This window comes from Vanacampus margaritifer, chromosome 20 (genome assembly GCF_051991255.1).
Source record: "Vanacampus margaritifer isolate UIUO_Vmar chromosome 20, RoL_Vmar_1.0, whole genome shotgun sequence".
NCBI classification, from domain to species: Eukaryota; Metazoa; Chordata; class Actinopteri; order Syngnathiformes; family Syngnathidae; genus Vanacampus; species Vanacampus margaritifer.
In genome coordinates, this window is record NC_135451.1 from 14,291,361 (window position 1) to 14,309,682 (window position 18,322).

General features: G+C 41.8%; 1 protein-coding gene across 5 annotated transcripts in view; it reads left to right on the forward strand.

Moving 5' to 3' along the window:
• The window catches only part of sulf1 (sulfatase 1), an 82,296-nt gene that overhangs the window by 55,052 nt on the left and 8,922 nt on the right, over window positions 1-18,322 (forward strand). For all 5 annotated transcript variants that reach the window (XM_077553860.1, XM_077553863.1, XM_077553864.1 and 2 more), the window contains 10 exons: window positions 1,320-1,471; window positions 3,788-3,957; window positions 9,924-10,074; window positions 10,218-10,393; window positions 10,469-10,597; window positions 11,927-11,983; window positions 13,898-14,024; window positions 16,090-16,297; window positions 17,542-17,888; window positions 17,982-18,076. In XM_077553860.1, the coding sequence (XP_077409986.1) occupies window positions 1,320-1,471; window positions 3,788-3,957; window positions 9,924-10,074; window positions 10,218-10,393; window positions 10,469-10,597; window positions 11,927-11,983; window positions 13,898-14,024; window positions 16,090-16,297; window positions 17,542-17,888; window positions 17,982-18,076 (1,612 nt within the window). The remainder of the gene's footprint in view (window positions 1-1,319; window positions 1,472-3,787; window positions 3,958-9,923; window positions 10,075-10,217; window positions 10,394-10,468; window positions 10,598-11,926; window positions 11,984-13,897; window positions 14,025-16,089; window positions 16,298-17,541; window positions 17,889-17,981; window positions 18,077-18,322) is intronic.

The window sequence follows — 18,322 nt, forward strand, 5'->3', positions numbered from 1 at the left end:
ACTAATTGTCAAAATTTGCTCTCTACTGTCTTGTTTTGTTTTTGTTTCGTTCTCAAATGGCGAACAGCAACATATCATGCACCTTCTTGAATGAATACTTCCATGTTTTTCCCAAAGTTTGATTAACAGGATGCTAGCATAGCACCTTTATACGTCCACATTTTAGGTCTGGTGTCGTTCACATTTTAGGTCCAGTTTTCACAGAGGCAGAGGCACAACAGCATATCATGCACACCCGAAGGAAAAAAAAAAAGTTTGGATTGAAGTCTGTAATAGTTCAATCAGATGCTAGTATATCATTGTGTGTGTATTCTGAGTGAGGCATAACAGCATATCATGCACTCTCTTGATTAATCTTGATTAAAGAAGACAAAAAAAAAAAAAAAGAAGACATATTTCTCCCAGTTTGATCAAATGACATCAGCATAGATAGCGTCTCTATTTGTCCTATACTAGCGACTTTTATTTTTGTTGTTCCCGAGTGAGGCACAACAGCATACCATGCACTCTCTTTTGGGTTGAAGTAGAATAAAATTTGTGTTCTTCCTGAGTGAGACAGAGCAGCATGAAAATGACTATGGAAGATGTGTATAAAATTAAAGCGTTGTTTGTACAAATTTTAGATCCATTGTCAAATCATAACAGAAAACAGCATATCATGTACTCTCTTGATTCAAAACATTTTTAATATACTTTTTCTGTAACGGTTTATGCTACGCAGGAACTCATTTGCTGTTCTGGTTAGCAACAAGAGTTCAAATGTATTCAATTGTCGGCGACCTTTCTCGCATGTTCCCGGCGAACGATGCTGACGATTTGAAACGGGAAGGTGTCGTGACCCCTCGTCCTCGGATCCGTTAAGCGTCTTGCGCTCATTTCACACATATTGACTCAGTGCTCGTCAGCGTAGCACTTTTTTTTTTCCTATAAGCCACGGGACTGCTCCGTGTTGCCTGCCTGCCCGGCTGTCTGTCTGCTGTGAGAAATGCAAACACGGTGACGCCTGCCAGGTCGCTGTCAGGCCTCATCAGACGGTGTCTCGTGTGAGTGACTTGCCGGCAGCACACCGAGCGGCTCGCTAGGGGCCTTCGCTAAGCGGGCTATTCACGATCGTTAGCCTGACTGTTTTCTGAGCAGATTGGGAAAGAAACATCAGTCTCAACGCACCCCTCACCACAGGATAATCATGTAAAAAAAAAAAAAAAATGCGATCTGAAACGAGCCCTTTGCTGACTTTGATTGCAATGAGCTTTCCCGGAAAATTGCCGTTTGTCTTGGATCTCACGCTTGAATTTGCTGTTTTTCTCATTTTTTTGCAGCCTTCTTCGGCAAGTACCTCAACGAGTACAACGGCAGCTACATCCCGCCTGGGTGGCGCGAGTGGGTCGGACTGATCAAAAATTCCCGCTTCTACAATTACACTGTCTGTCGGAACGGTTACAAGGAGAAACACGGCGCAAATTATGCCAAGGTATGTCTTGCCGTTAAATCCTGCAATAAAACCAGAGACAGTTAATTACAGAAAATTACAGGTTATCCGCTGCTTATAAACACAGACGTCGCTTCTCTTATCACAATGCTGCGCAGGAATTCTGGAATTAAAGGGGATGACTTTATTATGACTCGCGTGTTTTTGGACGGTAACATTTAGCCACTCAAATGAGAAGCTGACATTGGGTGCGATAAACACCACCTTGGGTTCGGGCTACAATAAGGAATGCAGTAGTGGGAAGTAACAAATATTTAATGTATTGTAATTAAATAGATTTTTGAGATATCTGTACTTTACTAGACTGACGAAAACTAAAGCAAAAACTAAAATACAAAAAAATAATTCCGTTAACGAAATAAAAATAAAACGAAAATGCTTGTTAAAAGATGAAAAATAACTGAAACTACATTTTATGTTTACAAAACTAACTAAAACTAATTAAAATTATAGCCAAAAATGTCCTTCATTTAAGTATTTGGTAATTAATTTAATGCATTAGCCTTAGGGGATTATTTTAAATGTGATTTTAATTCGATTAATTTCTATATTAACCGGAATAAAGACGTTTGAAAGTTTGTCACGCAGCAATTTAAAAATTGCGCACAAGTAATACAATTTTTGTTTAAACTAAAACTAATACTGAAACTAAGCATTTTTTTTAAATAACTAAAACTCTTTTCTTTTTTTTCTTTTTTTTTTTACAAACATCCTGAAAACTGAAAATTCCAAAACTATAATTACCCTGCTCCTGACTTTGTCAAAATAGGTCTGTTCCTTTTTTCAAATACACAAGATATAAATTATTTCTAATACAAATACATAATACTTGACCATCTTTGCCCACATGAGTGTTCATCCAGCGCAATTGTGAGTTATTATTACTCCAAACTTGTTAGCTTGCTAGCTAGCAAGCTAGCTGGTAGCTAGCGCTAGGCTTTTTTTTATGCATAAGATAGAGGCTAGATAAAGTAGCATCCTTTTTGGTGGTATTTGATTGACCTAAATGAAGAGTCTGTACTTTTTTTACTTTTACTCAAGTAAAGGAGTTAAATCTGTCGTTCAATTTTTTAGCAAAGTCCTGTTAAGTACAGACTATGAGTACTTAAGCCACCTCTGAAGGAATGTAAGGGAATTTTACCACCAGCTCTGACGAAGGAGATGAACCCGCTCGCGGTCGCTCCTGTCCGTTTTTTTGCGGCGGAATGCAGCCGTCTCGCCTGCGCGTTTTCCTAAAAGCTGTCAGTGAGCGTTGGCGGCGGTGGTGTGCCAACATCTTCCCAGGGTTCGTGAAGATTTATAGTTTGTCAGCTTTTCGTGACGGGCTGCGCAAGAGACGGGGGGGGGGGGCAAACAAACGTTTAGACGGCAGCGGGGGGCACATGATTTGCCCGCCGAGGTGTTTACAAGACTCCCAACGTGGTCAGCAGTTTGTGGTTTTAGAAGCAAATGGACACTCTATTTCCTATTTGGTGATGAAAAAAAAAAAAAGAGAACTCGCACCAGCCCGACAACCATGCTGTCTCCTTTTTAGACGCTGTCAGGACATTCTTCAAACATTGTGATCTGACGAGACTTCGGTGAACTCAGAGACACCCTCGGCTCTAATGTGGGATTTGGGAAAATTAACAATTTCATACACAAAAGACAGCTTTTTCAAACCCATTTTTTGGACTCTTGATTAGGATTTGACAAATACAGTAATCTCATTGTGATTTTTTTTTATTTATTCATTGAAAATAGTTTGAGAACAATTCTAAATGCAGAAAGCGGGAGACGACTTCACTGTACTGTAGAGAAGAAAACCGCTTTTGAGTAACTGTGCACTGCAGTGAGGCTTGTCTAACGTCCATGCACACAAAATTCACACTTTTCGGGCACGTGTTGCCGCCGCCCCGGCCTTTTTTAACGGCTTGGCTGTGAAGGCTATTCATAAAACCCTACTTGTAACAATCGACGCCTTCGTTCTGAGCACGCCCGTCCACGTGGCGTACGCCAGGCCGTCGGAAACTTGGAAAATTGGGGCACGTTAAAAAGTAGAAGACACTTTTTCCGGAATCCGTTTTTTTTTTCAAGGTAAAAACGACATGGCTGACGGTCTAAAACAATGCCGCCCCGGCTTCTCGCCATCACGAGGGAACAACCCTTACACTGTACACACACATACAGGCAGGGCAGGCTGCCAGCTGTTGACTCAACAGATCGGTGCTGTGCGTACTCGCTGAACCCGCTTCAACCCACCCACTTTAACACCCCACTGTAAAAAATGTAACGTACTTTCTGCGGTTCCTCCTTCAGGACTACTTCACCGACCTGATCACCAACGACAGCGTCAACTTCTTCCGCATGTCCAAGAGGATGTACCCGCACCGTCCAGTGATGATGGTCATCAGCCACGCCGCCCCTCACGGCCCGGAAGACTCGGCCCCGCAGTACGCCGAGTTTTTCCCCAACGCCTCCCAGCACATGTGAGTACTGTACCGGAAAGTCCGAAAAGGGATGTGTACTGTATGTGTAAATTGAATGTATGCCAAAACATTCCCTGTTATTGTACTCTTTCTGAAAATGACTAATATGCCACAAGATGGTGCTAAAGCCTTGTCAAATGGGAAAGTTGTATTGCGTTTGGGCCAAGGAAGTATGTTGAAGTCATGCATCTCAACTGAAAGTAAAGCTTAGTAGTTGGGGTGGAGCTAAGTCAGTTTTTTTTTGTGTGGAGGTTATAAAGAATCGCAATAAAATTGTAGTTGGTAACTGTCTGTCTGTCTGTGTAAGCTAGCTATCGCGCTAGTTTTAGGTAGCTAGCCATTTATCAGTCTGTTTATTTATCTGTCTGTCTGTCTAAGGTGGCTATCTTAGCTAGCTAGCTAATTACAGTAGGCCCTATAGATCTTATCTGTCTGTCTGTCACCTTTATGTTTATTCTCTCTGTATATTTGTTTAAGCTACTAGCTATCTAGCTAGTCATCTAAGTTAGCTAGCTTAAAAAAAATTCTCTTTGTGCCACTGTATTTGTCAGTCTGAGCTAGATTCAATTAGCTTGCTAGCTATTTATGCATGTTTTCTTTGTGTCCCTGTCTGTCTGTCTGTCCATCCTTGTCCATCAAAACAAAAGCCTTATTTACCCAAAGAGGCCTCAAAATTGCTTTACCGGAATATCTGGAATGTATTCGCCGGTGCCTTATTTTTGTCTTGGTCCCAGCATAAAAACGGAAGAAGCGTTATTTTCAGGAAATAAAAGATAGGACAGGTAAACCCCCAAAGTCTGCGAATAGACGAATTCTGGGCCTCGCTGCACTTCACTCAAGATGGCAGTGGTGATATGCTAACACTCGGGCAGTATTAGTGGCCGCCCTTTCTTGGTTTCCCAGGGATGGCGGGTTGCCATGACACTTGAAAGACTCTGCGAGTGGGAAGTCACAATCATTCGGGTCCCGGCGACACGCTCCCAGGCTGCGTCCTAAACGTTCTCCCGTCACTTTCCCAGCGTCCCGCTTTCACCCTCACCGTCCCTTACCCCACTTCACCATTCCCTCCCGCCTGTTTGCTCGACCGCTCTGTCGCTCCATTCATCGCCTCCATCGCTCGCTCCCCTCTGTTTTTCCAAGTTTCTTTCTTAGTTCTCTGCCCTCCCCTCGCATGGGACTTCCTGACCCTGTCCATATCAATCAGTACTTTCGCTCTCCCTGCGCATCCCGGGGACCAGAGGAATGCATTGTGTGCTGTGGAGAACACCCATTGTGGCATTATTAATTTATTTTTAGCTCCCCCCCCCCCCCTACTCCCCCGAAAGTGGGATTGTGTATGTGTGCTGGTTACACATTCTAGATGGGTTTGCTTTTCCTTCTTTGGTTAGATACGGGCGAGATCAACGAGACGGGGCACAGCAAAGCAGCTGTCGTGTCCTGCCCGCTGTCGCATATAAAATTTTTAGACAAGATTTGTTAAGTTATGCATTCTAACTTCACGTTTGGACGTTTTTCAAAGTTGTTTTGCGACATGATTAGCAGGGCCAGACCGATAGGGATATTTATTTTTTGGGGCTTATTGTAGGAATGCTGAAAAGCATTCCCACATATGTTATTCGGATTCTTTATTATTATTATTTCAGGCACATTTTATTCCCCACACTTTTTGTCATTTACCAACTCCCACATAATACTTCACACCATTCAAATTTCATCTTGCTTCAAAAATTCCCGCCTTCCGCAGGGAATAACGCTGATCTTTTTCTAAGTCCCACTTTCCACTTTTCCACGCCCACTTCCATACATACAACTTCTCATCATCGTAGTTTTCACTTTTTCTGCAGAAATTGCACTTAGTGTCGTGCAATTCTTATATTTATCAGAATAAAATTCCGATGACCGATTAATCGAACGATTAAATTAAAAAAATACATACGGAATAAAATAACTTTCTGTTTTTTGGGGGGACAAAGATTCAGAAATGTCTATGCTTTACAATACTTAGTCCTTTAGTATTTATTTAGCTTTAGAACAAAGTGAAAAATCGGCCAGCTTATTGTGGCATTTTAGGGCATAAAAACTGCTAATAGGTGCAAAAAACAACAAAAAAAATTGAATCCCACCAACCCTGCAATTCCATAGAAAAAGCCACACACATTGAACCCACAAATGCTCGTCATGAAAATGAATACACATATTTCATCATATATTTTATGGCGTTTTGAGGGTTAGGACAACAAGATTGTCGAGAGAAGATTCTCTTTCTGACATTAGTCACCATTAAGCAGCCAAAACTCCAAACGCATCACGAACCGAGGTGGCAGGAGTGGGAGGAGCCGCCTCGTAAATCATAATCGCAGTCTGTACTTAAGACGGCAACACTCGCCGGGGACGTGTTTTATTCATGTGATTAACGTTTCGTTTTGGTTTAACCACTGTGCGTGCGGTTTTCCCAACACAGTGTAAGGACATAGAGTTTTTAAGTGTTGCTCAAGGGAATGTCGGTAATCCCCCCCCTTTTTCTTTTTTAATTTGAGAGGATATTCCTGTTGTAATCCACCGCTTGAAGAAGCGAGCCTCCGTGTTCACCAAGTGCATCGAGCGGCAGGTGTCCCGATTCCGCACCTCGGCGGCCGGAGACAGGTGCCTTTTGTTGAGGCTTATTAGACCGCCCGCTTTCGGTGGGTGGAGAGTTCACGATTGCTCACAAAAGCGTCGCGGCTCTCGCAGCGGCTCTTCATTAAGGCTTCCGTGAGTGGAATGCGGCCCGCTTGATTTATGGGGAAAATAGAAACCGTGTTCGTGCCACAGCATTACCAGGAGCATTTAGTTCTTGGTACATTAGTTCATGGAACAAGAGGTTTTCCGATGTTTACTACATATACAGTGTAGGAAGAATTATCCCAAAACAATGATGTAATTAAAGCAAAATGACATTTAAATTGACGATAAATCCCACCAATCAATAAACAATTCCGACTGGTTAGGGTAGTCGATTGGGATTATAGTTACAGTTTTTTGACATCCTGCAAGTTGTATTTGAACTGTCTCCTTGCATGCAATCTGTTATCAAATTGTGTCCGCTAGCTTAATGTTAGCACGTAAATGCCATGGACAAGCTAATGAATCACATTAGCATTTTAAGAAACGCTTATTTTGACATAAACGTCAGTGGAAAAACATGTAGACACAATATAACACTAATCACAGACATATGTTATTTATCCTCTGCGAAGAACGACCGCCTTCTGTATTGTTGACGTGCACATTATAAGGAGCAGCACAATTTCCATTATAGTGAAGCAAAAAAAGTGAAAAAAGCTTTGCCGAAAGGCAAAGCTCTCGATTTACCGGTCGATCTACGTTCCTACCCTCACCTATGGTCACAAGCTGTGGGTCGTGACCGAAAGAACAAGATCCCGGATACAAGCGGCCGAAATGAGTTTCCTCCGCAGGGTAGCCGGGCTCTCCCTTAGAGATAGGGTGAGAAGCTCGGTCATCCGAGAGGGACTCAGCGTCGAGTCGCTGCTCCTCCACGTTGAGAGGAACCAGTTGAGGTGGCTCGGGCATCTGGTTCGGATGCCTCCTGGACGCCTCCCTGGGGAGGTGTTCCGGGCATGTCCTACCGGCAGGAGGCCCCGGGGACGACCCAGGAAACGCTGGAGAGACTATGTCTCTCGGCTGTCCTGGGAACGCCTTGGGGTCCCGTCGGATGAGCTGGCTGAAGTGGCTGGGGAGAGGGAAGTCTGGGCTTCCCTGCTAAAGCTGCTGCCCCCGCGACCCGACCCCCCGGATAAGCGGAAGAAGACGGACGGACGGACAAAAAAAGTGATTCATTTCTAGACATTTACTCATGTCATTAGTACTGTTTTTAACTACCATGCTAATGTTAGCTGTTCCCGTGGCTGCGCTATTGTAGTGTGAAATGTCAATTGAATGCGGCATGTTTTTGCAGTTTTACAGCCCAAACGTCGTCTCGGTAGCGACACGGACAGGTGAGACGCGTCCGTCAGCAGTCCTCCACGTCCTCCCTCCCTCCCCGTCGCTGTTTATTCACTCATTTTTCAGACGGCCGTGACTTATTGAGTCCTCTGGGCCCAGACGTTCACGCAAACCACGCTTTAGGGGAACTATTATTTTTCGCCAGCGCGTGCCAGCCCTCAAAACAATTTCTGCCAGCCAAGGGCGAGGAGGAGAGTCTGGTCTCTGTGCGAGAGTCCGGTCCCGGAGCGAGGCGCTGGCACAGCACTATCGAGACGTTTTCGCCGGGCAAACACAGGCGCTATTGACGGCTGTCAAGCGTGGCGGACGAGCGTGGCACCTGTTAGCGAGGCCGCCACAGACGGCCTCTCACGGGCTCGCATGCAAACACTTGCACAGAAGGGATCTTTCACAATATGCACCATGGGTTTTATAGCCTTAGCAGCGTGGGCATGTTACAATTTGCAATCGCATTTTCGCAAATTCATCAGTTTGTTTTTTTTTTTCCTAAACCTCTCCACCCTCTCTAGTATTCTATTTTATAAAAACATAATAATAATAATATTGTAAAGTATTAAACTGTCTGTGTATCCGGATTTAATATGTACAGACTAAGAAAAATATTACTGCTTCTTCTACTACTATGACTCAGAGATGCTGTAATATTAGTCATTTTTTATCACGTATGAACAATATATTATTTATGACATATTGTGTAAATGCATGTTAGTCTACTTTTTTTATTATAGCGTCTTTTTCTGCCATTTTGTCCTTCTACTACTTCTACATTTATCAACCGATTCAAATCATTCCAACTTCAACATGTTTCAAAAATTCACGCTTTCGCGGGCTATTATTTTTCTCACTCCTAACTTTTTAAATTTTTCACCCCCAAAAAAATACCCTTTCATTTGGAGTGAGACATTCAAAAATGTACTTCTATTCAAACCGTTCAATTCACTTTGGGATCAATTTTCAGCACTTCCCTAATTCTCATTTTTACCTTGTGAGCAATTTTCAACATGCAAAAATTTTGCACCTTCCAAAAATGCTAGATTATTCACTCACATATTGCACATTTCAACCAAGGCAATTTCTCCTAATTCCAAACAATTTAATATCATTCATTATTATTCCACATCGTTCAATGCATGCATTTCACCGCTCCCATTCAAGGCCATTCGACTGAATTCCTCATCTTTCAGCAACATTTTCTTTTCTTTTTTTCAATCCAGCATTTCAACATTCACTCAATTTCTCCAGAAATGGCATCCTCTAGTTTCAAATGCCCAGGGATGTGATTTTTCCGCTAATTCGCGGAATTCCGCTTTTTTTTTATCTCCCCCCCCAAAAAAAAATCCGATTTTTTTATTTTTTTATTTTATTTTATTTTTTTAGTATTTTTAGTAGTTCATTGTGTATGCACATGACTCCGACAGATAACATCTTCTGCTATAACAAAGACATTTGTGGTATGCTCTAATATGAGTTACTTTTCATTTGGTCATGATACAATTATTTGTTCATGAAATTTGAACCCCTCAACATTATTTATGTGTTAACTTAGTAATCACATTAGTTAGATATGATGATATTCTCAGTGATAGTTTTTAAAAGCAAAGGCAGTCCAATGTTTTTGAATGTGACTGATTTTGAGTTGACTAAAACTGCCATTTTATATGGGATAGTTCAATATACATTGAAAATTGATGCTGTTGTTTTGTCTATTTCTTTGTCATGTGAGTGCATTGAAAGTACTTAAAAACACGGACCCTGGACCTAGCTGGGTGCCAGCGGGGCCCAGACCCCCGGCTAAATTTTCAGATAATTTCACTTTGGTCAAATCACATCCCTGAATGCCATATCAACTGATTAGAACAAGAGGATATGTCAAATTAGCAATTATAAGGCAATTCTAAACATTTTTAAAGGGGGGCGTCAATTACTCCTCCCACACTCACTCACCTGTTGTTTTTTCCCACCAGCACGCCCAGTTACAACTACGCCCCCAACATGGACAAGCACTGGATCATGCAGTACACGGGCCCCATGAGGCCCATCCACATGGAGTTCACCAATTTCCTCCACCGCAAGAGGCTGCAGACCCTCATGTCCGTGGATGACTCCGTGCAAAAGGTGAGAGTACCTTGATGTGGATATTTATTTATTTTTGTTAAGGGGTTAGTTAGAGCGCCAGATTGGATTTAAAAAAAAAAAAAAAGGCTACTCTCCCTCTTCATTTTGTTGTTTTTCAATTTTCACTTAACGTTGTGGCGCAGGTTTACGACATGCTGGAGGAGACGGGCGAGCTGGACAACACCTACATCATCTACACGGCCGACCACGGCTACCACATCGGTCAGTTCGGGCTGGTCAAAGGCAAGTCCATGCCGTACGACTTTGACATTCGCGTGCCGTTCTTCCTGAGAGGACCCAACGTTGAGTCCGGCGCAGTGTAAGGGAACCGCTGGAAAATTGGATGATGTCGCTCAATTATGTGTCGATTCATATCATTTTTATTCTACTTCAGAAATCCTCACCTGGTGCTCAATATCGATCTCGCTCCCACCATCCTCCACATTGCCGGGTTAGACACGCCCCCGGACATGGACGGGAAGTCCATCCTTAAGCTACTGGAGCAGGAGAGGACCGGCAATAGGTTAGTATGGACAGAAATAACACATTTGAGCAAAACATATGGAGCGTAGAGTGTGGTACGTGAGCTCCCTCTAGTGGTGCGCAAAAGAATCACTGCCTAGTACACTTGTGTTTAATTGTGGGAATGCTGAAAGCACTTATGTTGTTTCTAACCTTTATTATTATACTTATTATAGCATTTTATTCTCCTCACTTTTTTGATGTGTGATACCTCCCACATATTACATCCGATTTACACCGTTCAAAAATTCACTCCTTCCGGGGAATATATCGTCTGATTCCACATTACTTTTAAGTACTCGCATGATTTAACGTTAAATATCAACTTTTCACCATTCATTTTCATTGGAAATGACATTGAATTTTTTTTAAGTCCCACGTTCCACGCCCCTTATGCTAAGGGATTTACATGTATACCAACTGACAATCGTAGTTTCACTTTTCCATCTAAATGAATCAGATGGCACTTTTCCATATAAATTACAACTTGCTTCAAAAATTCACGCCTCCCAGGTTCAAGTGTTCTTTTTATTCATTTATCTTTCAACTACAATTAATACTTTGTAATTTGCCCATAATTTATCTTTCAATTTACTTCATAAGCGTTCAACTTAGCATTCAGCTATTAGCATTCAGCTAGTAGCATTCAGCTATTAGCATTCAGCTATTAGCATTCAGCTTTCAGCATTCCCACGCAATTTCTGCAGAAATTGCACTTAATCAAGTCTTTGAGAGCTGTTTGTTATTAAACATTTACGTTTATTTAATTTTCGTGTGCACACTTAGACTTAAGAATCGCGAGGCTGACGTTAGTGACCGCTAATCCACCGCGCTGCCTCGTCGTAACATTTTGTCACAAACGGCCACGGCTGCTTTGTGTCAGCCATTTGCCGCGAGACGTGCTTTGAGGTCACCCTGTTGCAATTTCCTGTGCAATTTATTGTTTCTCGACAGCAGAAAGCCGCAGCAATTAAGGGGCCGAATGGAAAATCGCTACTCTGCGCCGTTTACTTTTGTGGCATTAGGAAAAACAAACAGAGAAATAAAAGCGAGATGATGTCTCTTTAGAGCAAGGGTTGTCGAAACCGTTTGGTTGAACGAGGGAAGAGAGTATAGCCTGTTTTTGTTTTGTCGTCGAAATGTGACTTTATGTAAGAATACATCTTTTGTTAGGGGGGGGGGGGGAAGATTTATGCAATGATGTCAGCACTTTTTAAACGATATCATGTAATCATTTACTGCCATTTTCTGATTGTTAGTCGCAGGTTTTGCATTCTGTATCTGATCTGGAGAACCGTCTGACTTACCATACGCTTCTTTGCTTTCTTAGATTCAAACCCAACCGGAAACCCAAAGTCTGGAGGGACACATTCCTTGTTGAGCGAGGGTAAACCGGAGCTTTTTCTTCCTTCCCCCCCCTCACCCCTAACCCCTTCACCACATCCATATCATTCCACGCCGCATTATGTCGACGCACGTCCCGTGCTTTTGCAGGTGATGTGTTATCTGACGGACAGTTTCCTCAGTCGGTTTCGGAAGTCCGTGACGGTCAAGATTATTTATGAGACGCTAGGAGTGTCTGTCAAGCTTGGAATGTTCCCTCTGAACTGGAGCCCGCCGGAATTCGTACGTTTCTTAATAATGCGTAGCACGCAGCGACAATAGCCCACCAATAGAAATTTTTCCGGAACGATGTGCAGTACGTGGCATGGAATGGCTTGAGCAAACCAAAATGGTCGATTTCCTGCACTAGAGACTTTTTCGTGCTTCCTGTTACTTTCGACATGATTATAGATTAATCGGCTTAATATTAGCTATTTTGAAATAGGTTAAAAAAAATTGCTGAATTTTGCAGATTTCAAAAGCAACACAAAAAAAAAAACCCTACTGAATTGTCTTTAAAATGTCTGGTAATTGGTTCTTTAAAAAAAAAAAAAAAAGGTCTAGAAGACTTTTTCGTGCGTCCTGTTGTGATAAACATTCCTAACAATTATTATTTTTTTTTTTTTTTACTTACTTTTTTGGTGTGCTTTTTTTTGGGGGAGAAATTGACATGTACTTTTGAAATTTATTTTAAAATCTCGTGTACCCCCTAGAGTGCCTTCACGTACCCCCCAGGGGTACTCGCACCCCCATTTGAGAACCACTGCTTTATGACATTTGTATTTTAAAACAATTTTGACTGCAATATTTTTTCCCCCCTTTTTACTGAAAAGCTGTAAATATCGGTTATCTGCATCCGAATAATTGTCATCTGTATGGGTACTTAAAAAAACATATCGGTCTATCTTTCATGTTGCGGCGTATTTTTTTCGCAAGACTAATAAACAGCAAATTTCAGAGGGCCTTTACCCACCCACTGAACCCCAAATCCCACCTTGATTCTTATTCCCACCAAACTTTCTGGACTTCCCTCGCAAACCAACAACCACTTTGGACAACCCAACCTCACACCGATAAACAGATTTGATGGAAAAACACATCTTCATGTCCCTAATATCTTATCCGTACTTTTTCCAAATTGCCTGGCTTGGCTCTGGCTTTGTTTTTTTCCACTCGTTTACCAGCAAAACATCTGCACGCACGCACAAGCTCGTGTGGCAGCAGCTCATGCCGATCCCTGTGCGTGCACACACACACAAAAAAAAAAATAAAAAATACCAATAGTCCTGATCTGGCTTCATCCTGTGTACAAAGCACACCTGTTCTGCTCAAGATGGCACACGCGCCGGGCCCGCCTCCAGCTTGCCAGAGAACATGAAACAGATTCACAGAAGGCTTTGGAAAAACTAAGCCTCTTTGTCCGTATCTATTCATGGGATGTTGCGCAGAGAGCAGACTCATCTTCATAATTTAGATATCAGCGGCGAGACAGCTCTTTAATTCTAGCGCGCCGACCCCTGCCCCCAAAGCGCGCCAGACGGCGATCGCAAAAGACAAGCGTTGCCCGGGTCTTAAAGGGGCAGGTTGTTCGGGTTGCTCATTTGTTGCCGTCACTCCCGTCTGTGGCTTGTGTGTGAGGCCCAGGCTGGCAAAGGGAGTAGTGAGGGGGTGTGAGAAGAGGGGGCGGGGGGGGGGTGGCGGTTTGTTTGGTTGGCATGGACCCCAGCGGGGCCCTCGGCCAGGTCTTGTGGCGACGGCGGCGGTGGGGATGATGCCAAGTTGAGGTCAAGGCTGAGTGGAGAAGCAGAGAATATAAAAAAATATTAAAAGAAAAGTTTTTCATGTTAAATGAGCTCAACCTGGATTGCACGCGGCTCACTGATGATGATGATGATGATGATGATTTTGCTGCTTACAGGAAGATCCTGAGGAAGAAGGACGACTCGGCCAGCACCCAACACACCAACAGCCTGCCCAAGTACATGAAAGTGAAGGAGACGTGCCAGCAAGCCGAGTTCCAAACGCCGTGTGAGCAGCCGGGACAGGTACTTGTCCTCTTTGTTTACACGTCGAGGTCGATTCTCAATTTATCATTAGGGCCCGACTGATAATCACAGGGATGTGATTTTTCCGCTAATTCGCGGAATTCCGCTTTTTTTTATCCCCCCCCCCCCAAAAAAAAATCCGATTTTTTTATTTTATTTTATTTTATTTTTTTTTTTAGTAGTTCATTGTGTATGCACATGACTCCGACAGATAACATCTTCTGCTATAACAAAGACATTTGTGGTATGCTCTAATATGAGTTACTTTTCATTTGGTCATGATACAATTATTTGTTCATGAAATTTGAACTCTTCAACATTATTTATGTGTTAACTTAGTAATCACATTAGTTAGATATGATGATATTCTCAGTGATAGTTTTTAAAAGCAAAGGCAGTCCAATGTTTTTGAATGGGACTGATTTTGAGTTGACTAAAACTGCCATTTTATATGGGATAGTTCAATATACATTGAAAATTTATGCTGTTGTTTTGTCTATTTCTTTGTCATGTGAGTGCATTGAAAGTACTTAAAAACACGGAAAACCCATGAGCTCCGGGAAGCCCCCCTTGTCCCCCCACCAGGGCACTGCCCTGGACCTAGCTGGGTGCCAGCGGCCCCCAGACCCCCGGCTAAATTTTCAGATAATTTCACTTTGGTCAAATCACATCCCTGTAATCATATTCGGAGTAAAATTCTAGAGCTGGGTATCAATTGAAATTTCTTCAATCGATTTTTTTTTTTTTCTCGATTCGATTCACTTCAGTTCAATCCAATATTGATATTAATTATGGAACACCAATTCTTCTTAAATATCAAGGAACATGATAATTAAAAAAAAAAACTCAAAATTTTGCAGAGGCAGTATCTGGTTAAATTATTTATTAATGAAAATATCTCGTGTTATAATCACTTAAGTGTTACACAAACATAGATAGACAAGCATGGATGAGATTAAAAAAAAAAATCATAATTCTTATTTTATCATTGTAAATATAAATTGAAAAGATTCTGAATTGTCATAAAGTGCAGTAAGTCAGGTCTTTCGCAAATGTAAGAAAATCATTTTTAAATTCACGTGAACAGTAGATTTCATGAAAACAGTAAGATACAAAAAAAAATGGGCTTTAAAATTTTATTTTCTTGTTAATTTATGGGAAAAGAGATATTAAAATTCTTAAGATTCTTGGTTTTATGGATCAATATCACGCTCGAAAAGGAAAATCGATTCAATATTGATTATTGGATTTTTTTTTTTTTTAACCCAGCACTATAAAATTCCGATAACCGATTAAGCGGCCGACTATTAAAATATTTAAATAAATTAACTTCTTTTTTTGATCCCTTCATACTTAGAGCAATAAAGATTTGAATTACAGGCAGAACTTTTGACTGTTTTACAATACTAAATCCTTTTGTATTGTTTACCTCTACAACAGAAAAAAACTAAAACTTTACATTCTATTTATTCTTACTTCTCTCTTTTTTATAAACTACAATATTATAGTGCGCTATTTGCCTTTATTCACAAACTTTAGTGTTACTGTGGCTTTCCCGCAACTGTGTGAGGTCAATGCGGTCGATCTCATCCTCCTCGTCCTCCTCCTCCTCCTCTTCCTCTTCCCGTTTGTCTGCTCTTCTGAACCTCCGGACGTGAAGGTTCAGTGGAAGCATAAAGCAAAACAGATTGTTTTCATCCCCGGCTCGCCCTTTCGTTAGACCCCCAAGCACGGGTCTTCCAAGAGAAACCCGATCGGCCTTGGCGGCCCCGAGTTTGCACCCTCGTTCCCACACTACAGATTTTTTCTTTTTTTTTTTTTTTTTAATTCTTACACTGAACTGACTTCATCACGCCTGTAGGGAAAGAGAGAGAGAGGGCGTCGCTGTGTAATTATACGCTGACGCACTTTGGCGCGGACCCGACTCGCGAGTGTGATCGGAATGCGAAAAAAAAAAAAAAAAGCCGGGACTCCCCTCACGGATCCGATTCATTTTGTGTGGTCGGGATTTTTTTTTTTACGAGAGCCAGGAGATGAGCTCATTTCTCCTGACGAATCCATCTAGAAGTGGCACTGCGTGGAGGAGATCACGGGCAAGTGGAGGATACAGAAGTGCAAGGGCGGCTCCAAGGAGGGCCCCCGCAAGAAGGCCCGCAGCCTGAGGCCCCGCAGCAGCTACGACACGCAGGAGAGGGGCTGCGATTGCTCCGACGCGCCCTACAAGACCTCCAGGATGGAACGTCGCTCGCACCGGCAGATTTCCCCTGGCCAGCGTGAGTGCAAATAAGAAAATGATCAACAAACCAAGTTCAAAATGAGACAACCATAAATCCCCCCCCCCCCCCCCCGGATTTGCAAAAGTTAAGTTAAATAAAACTCATACAAAATACAAAATCTCAATCAAAAATCACTTCTCGATAGATGACTGTTAAAAACAAAGGTTTTGCCGATAAATCCCAGAAAAGTTGCAATGAATTACAATAATGCATTGAAAAAAGGTTATAGAGATTAAATTAAAACTAATTTAAATCCCCTAAAGGTTTCACAGGTTAAAATAAGACTTCTATAAATCCCCCTGGATTTGATCAGGTGAAAGAAAAAAATGCAAATGCTACAAAAATTGCACAGATTAAAATCAAACTACCGTAAATCACCAAAACATTACGCATGTTAGACTAAATATGCATTAAATCATTGAAAATTTGTATAAATTAAATTGAGATTGTTAATCTCCTGAAAATTTCACAGATTAATATATAAATCCGCTATAAATGCTGCACTATAAATCCCCTCAAATTTGATGAAATTATAATAAAACTACCGTAATTCCCTTAATGTTGTGCAGGTTAAAATGAAATCAACGTAAATCCCCGAACATTTGAACAGGTTCAAATAAGACTACCTTAAACTCCTCTAACATGCACACTGTTAGAATAAATCTTCAGAAAATCCCGCCAAAGTTGTATTTGGTTAAAATAAGGCTCACATAAATCTCCCAAAAATTGCAGCGGTTAAAATAATACAGTACTTTCAATCTCCCAAACAGTTTGGTGGTAAAAAATAAATGTTCAGTAAATCCCCCCCAATTTGTACAAATTAAAATAAGACTAGTGTAAATCCCCCCCAAAATTGTACTGTTTAAAAAAAGACTACCGTAAATCCCAGAAAAATAATGCAAATTAATATAAGACTACCGCAGTTTTAAAAAAAAAAAAGCTGACCAAAAATCTCATAAAAGTTGCAAAGGGTTAAGCGTAGGTTAAAACAAGACAAATCAAAATTCACCAGAAAAAAAAAAAATATATATATATATATATATATATATATATGACTACCGTAAATCTCTCTATAGTTGTGCAGTTGAAATAAAAACAAAACTACCCTCATAAAAACTACACGGGTCCCTCAAACGTTTTTCAGGTTTAAAAAAAGGGGAAAAAACTACCGTAAATCCCCCAAAACGGGCACAGGTTAAAAAAAGACAACGCAAAAACGAAGTCTCTTGATGTTTTGGCAGGTTATCGTCCACGTTTCGTCCACACGCGGCCCACCAGATCTCTCTCGGTGGAATTCGAGGGTCAGATCTACGACGTGGACCTGCAGGCTGACGACCAGAGCGCCGTGCGCCGCCGCGCCCTCACCAAGCGCCACCACACACCCGTAGACGACCTGGACTTCGACTCGGGCTCGGACGACGACTCCGAGGAGATGCTGGCGGACGACACCAACGCGGTGGGCTACCCCAAATCCCTTAAGGTCACCCACAAGTGTTACATCCTGATGAACGACTCTGTCCACTGCGAGAGGGAAATTTACCAGTCCTCCAGAGCCTGGAAAGACCACAAGAGCTACGTGGATCAGGAGGTGTGTTTACACCACACACGCTATGTAATACATTCTGGATAGATGTTTAAAAAAAAAAAATGGCTGTTCAACAAAAAAAAAAAATTTGGGCAGATTGAAGCACTTCAAGACAAAATCAAAAATCTGCGGGAAGTCCGAGGCCATCTGAAGAGGACGCGGCCAGACGAGTGTGACTGTGGAAAGAAAAGGTAAAAAAAAAAGAAAAAAAAAAAGATTTTATGCTGCAATCCTATTCATATTGTTGCTCCTTCTGATGTGCTTGCCTTGGCCACCGGGGGCAGTATAACACTGTATAGTCACACACAAATGAAAATACTACTACTACTACTGTAAGTAGGATGCTGTGATATTTGTCATTCTTTGTAGAGGATAATGAATATGCCTGTGACTAGCAATGCTAACCGTTAGCATGCTGCCAGTCTAATAAGGCAATA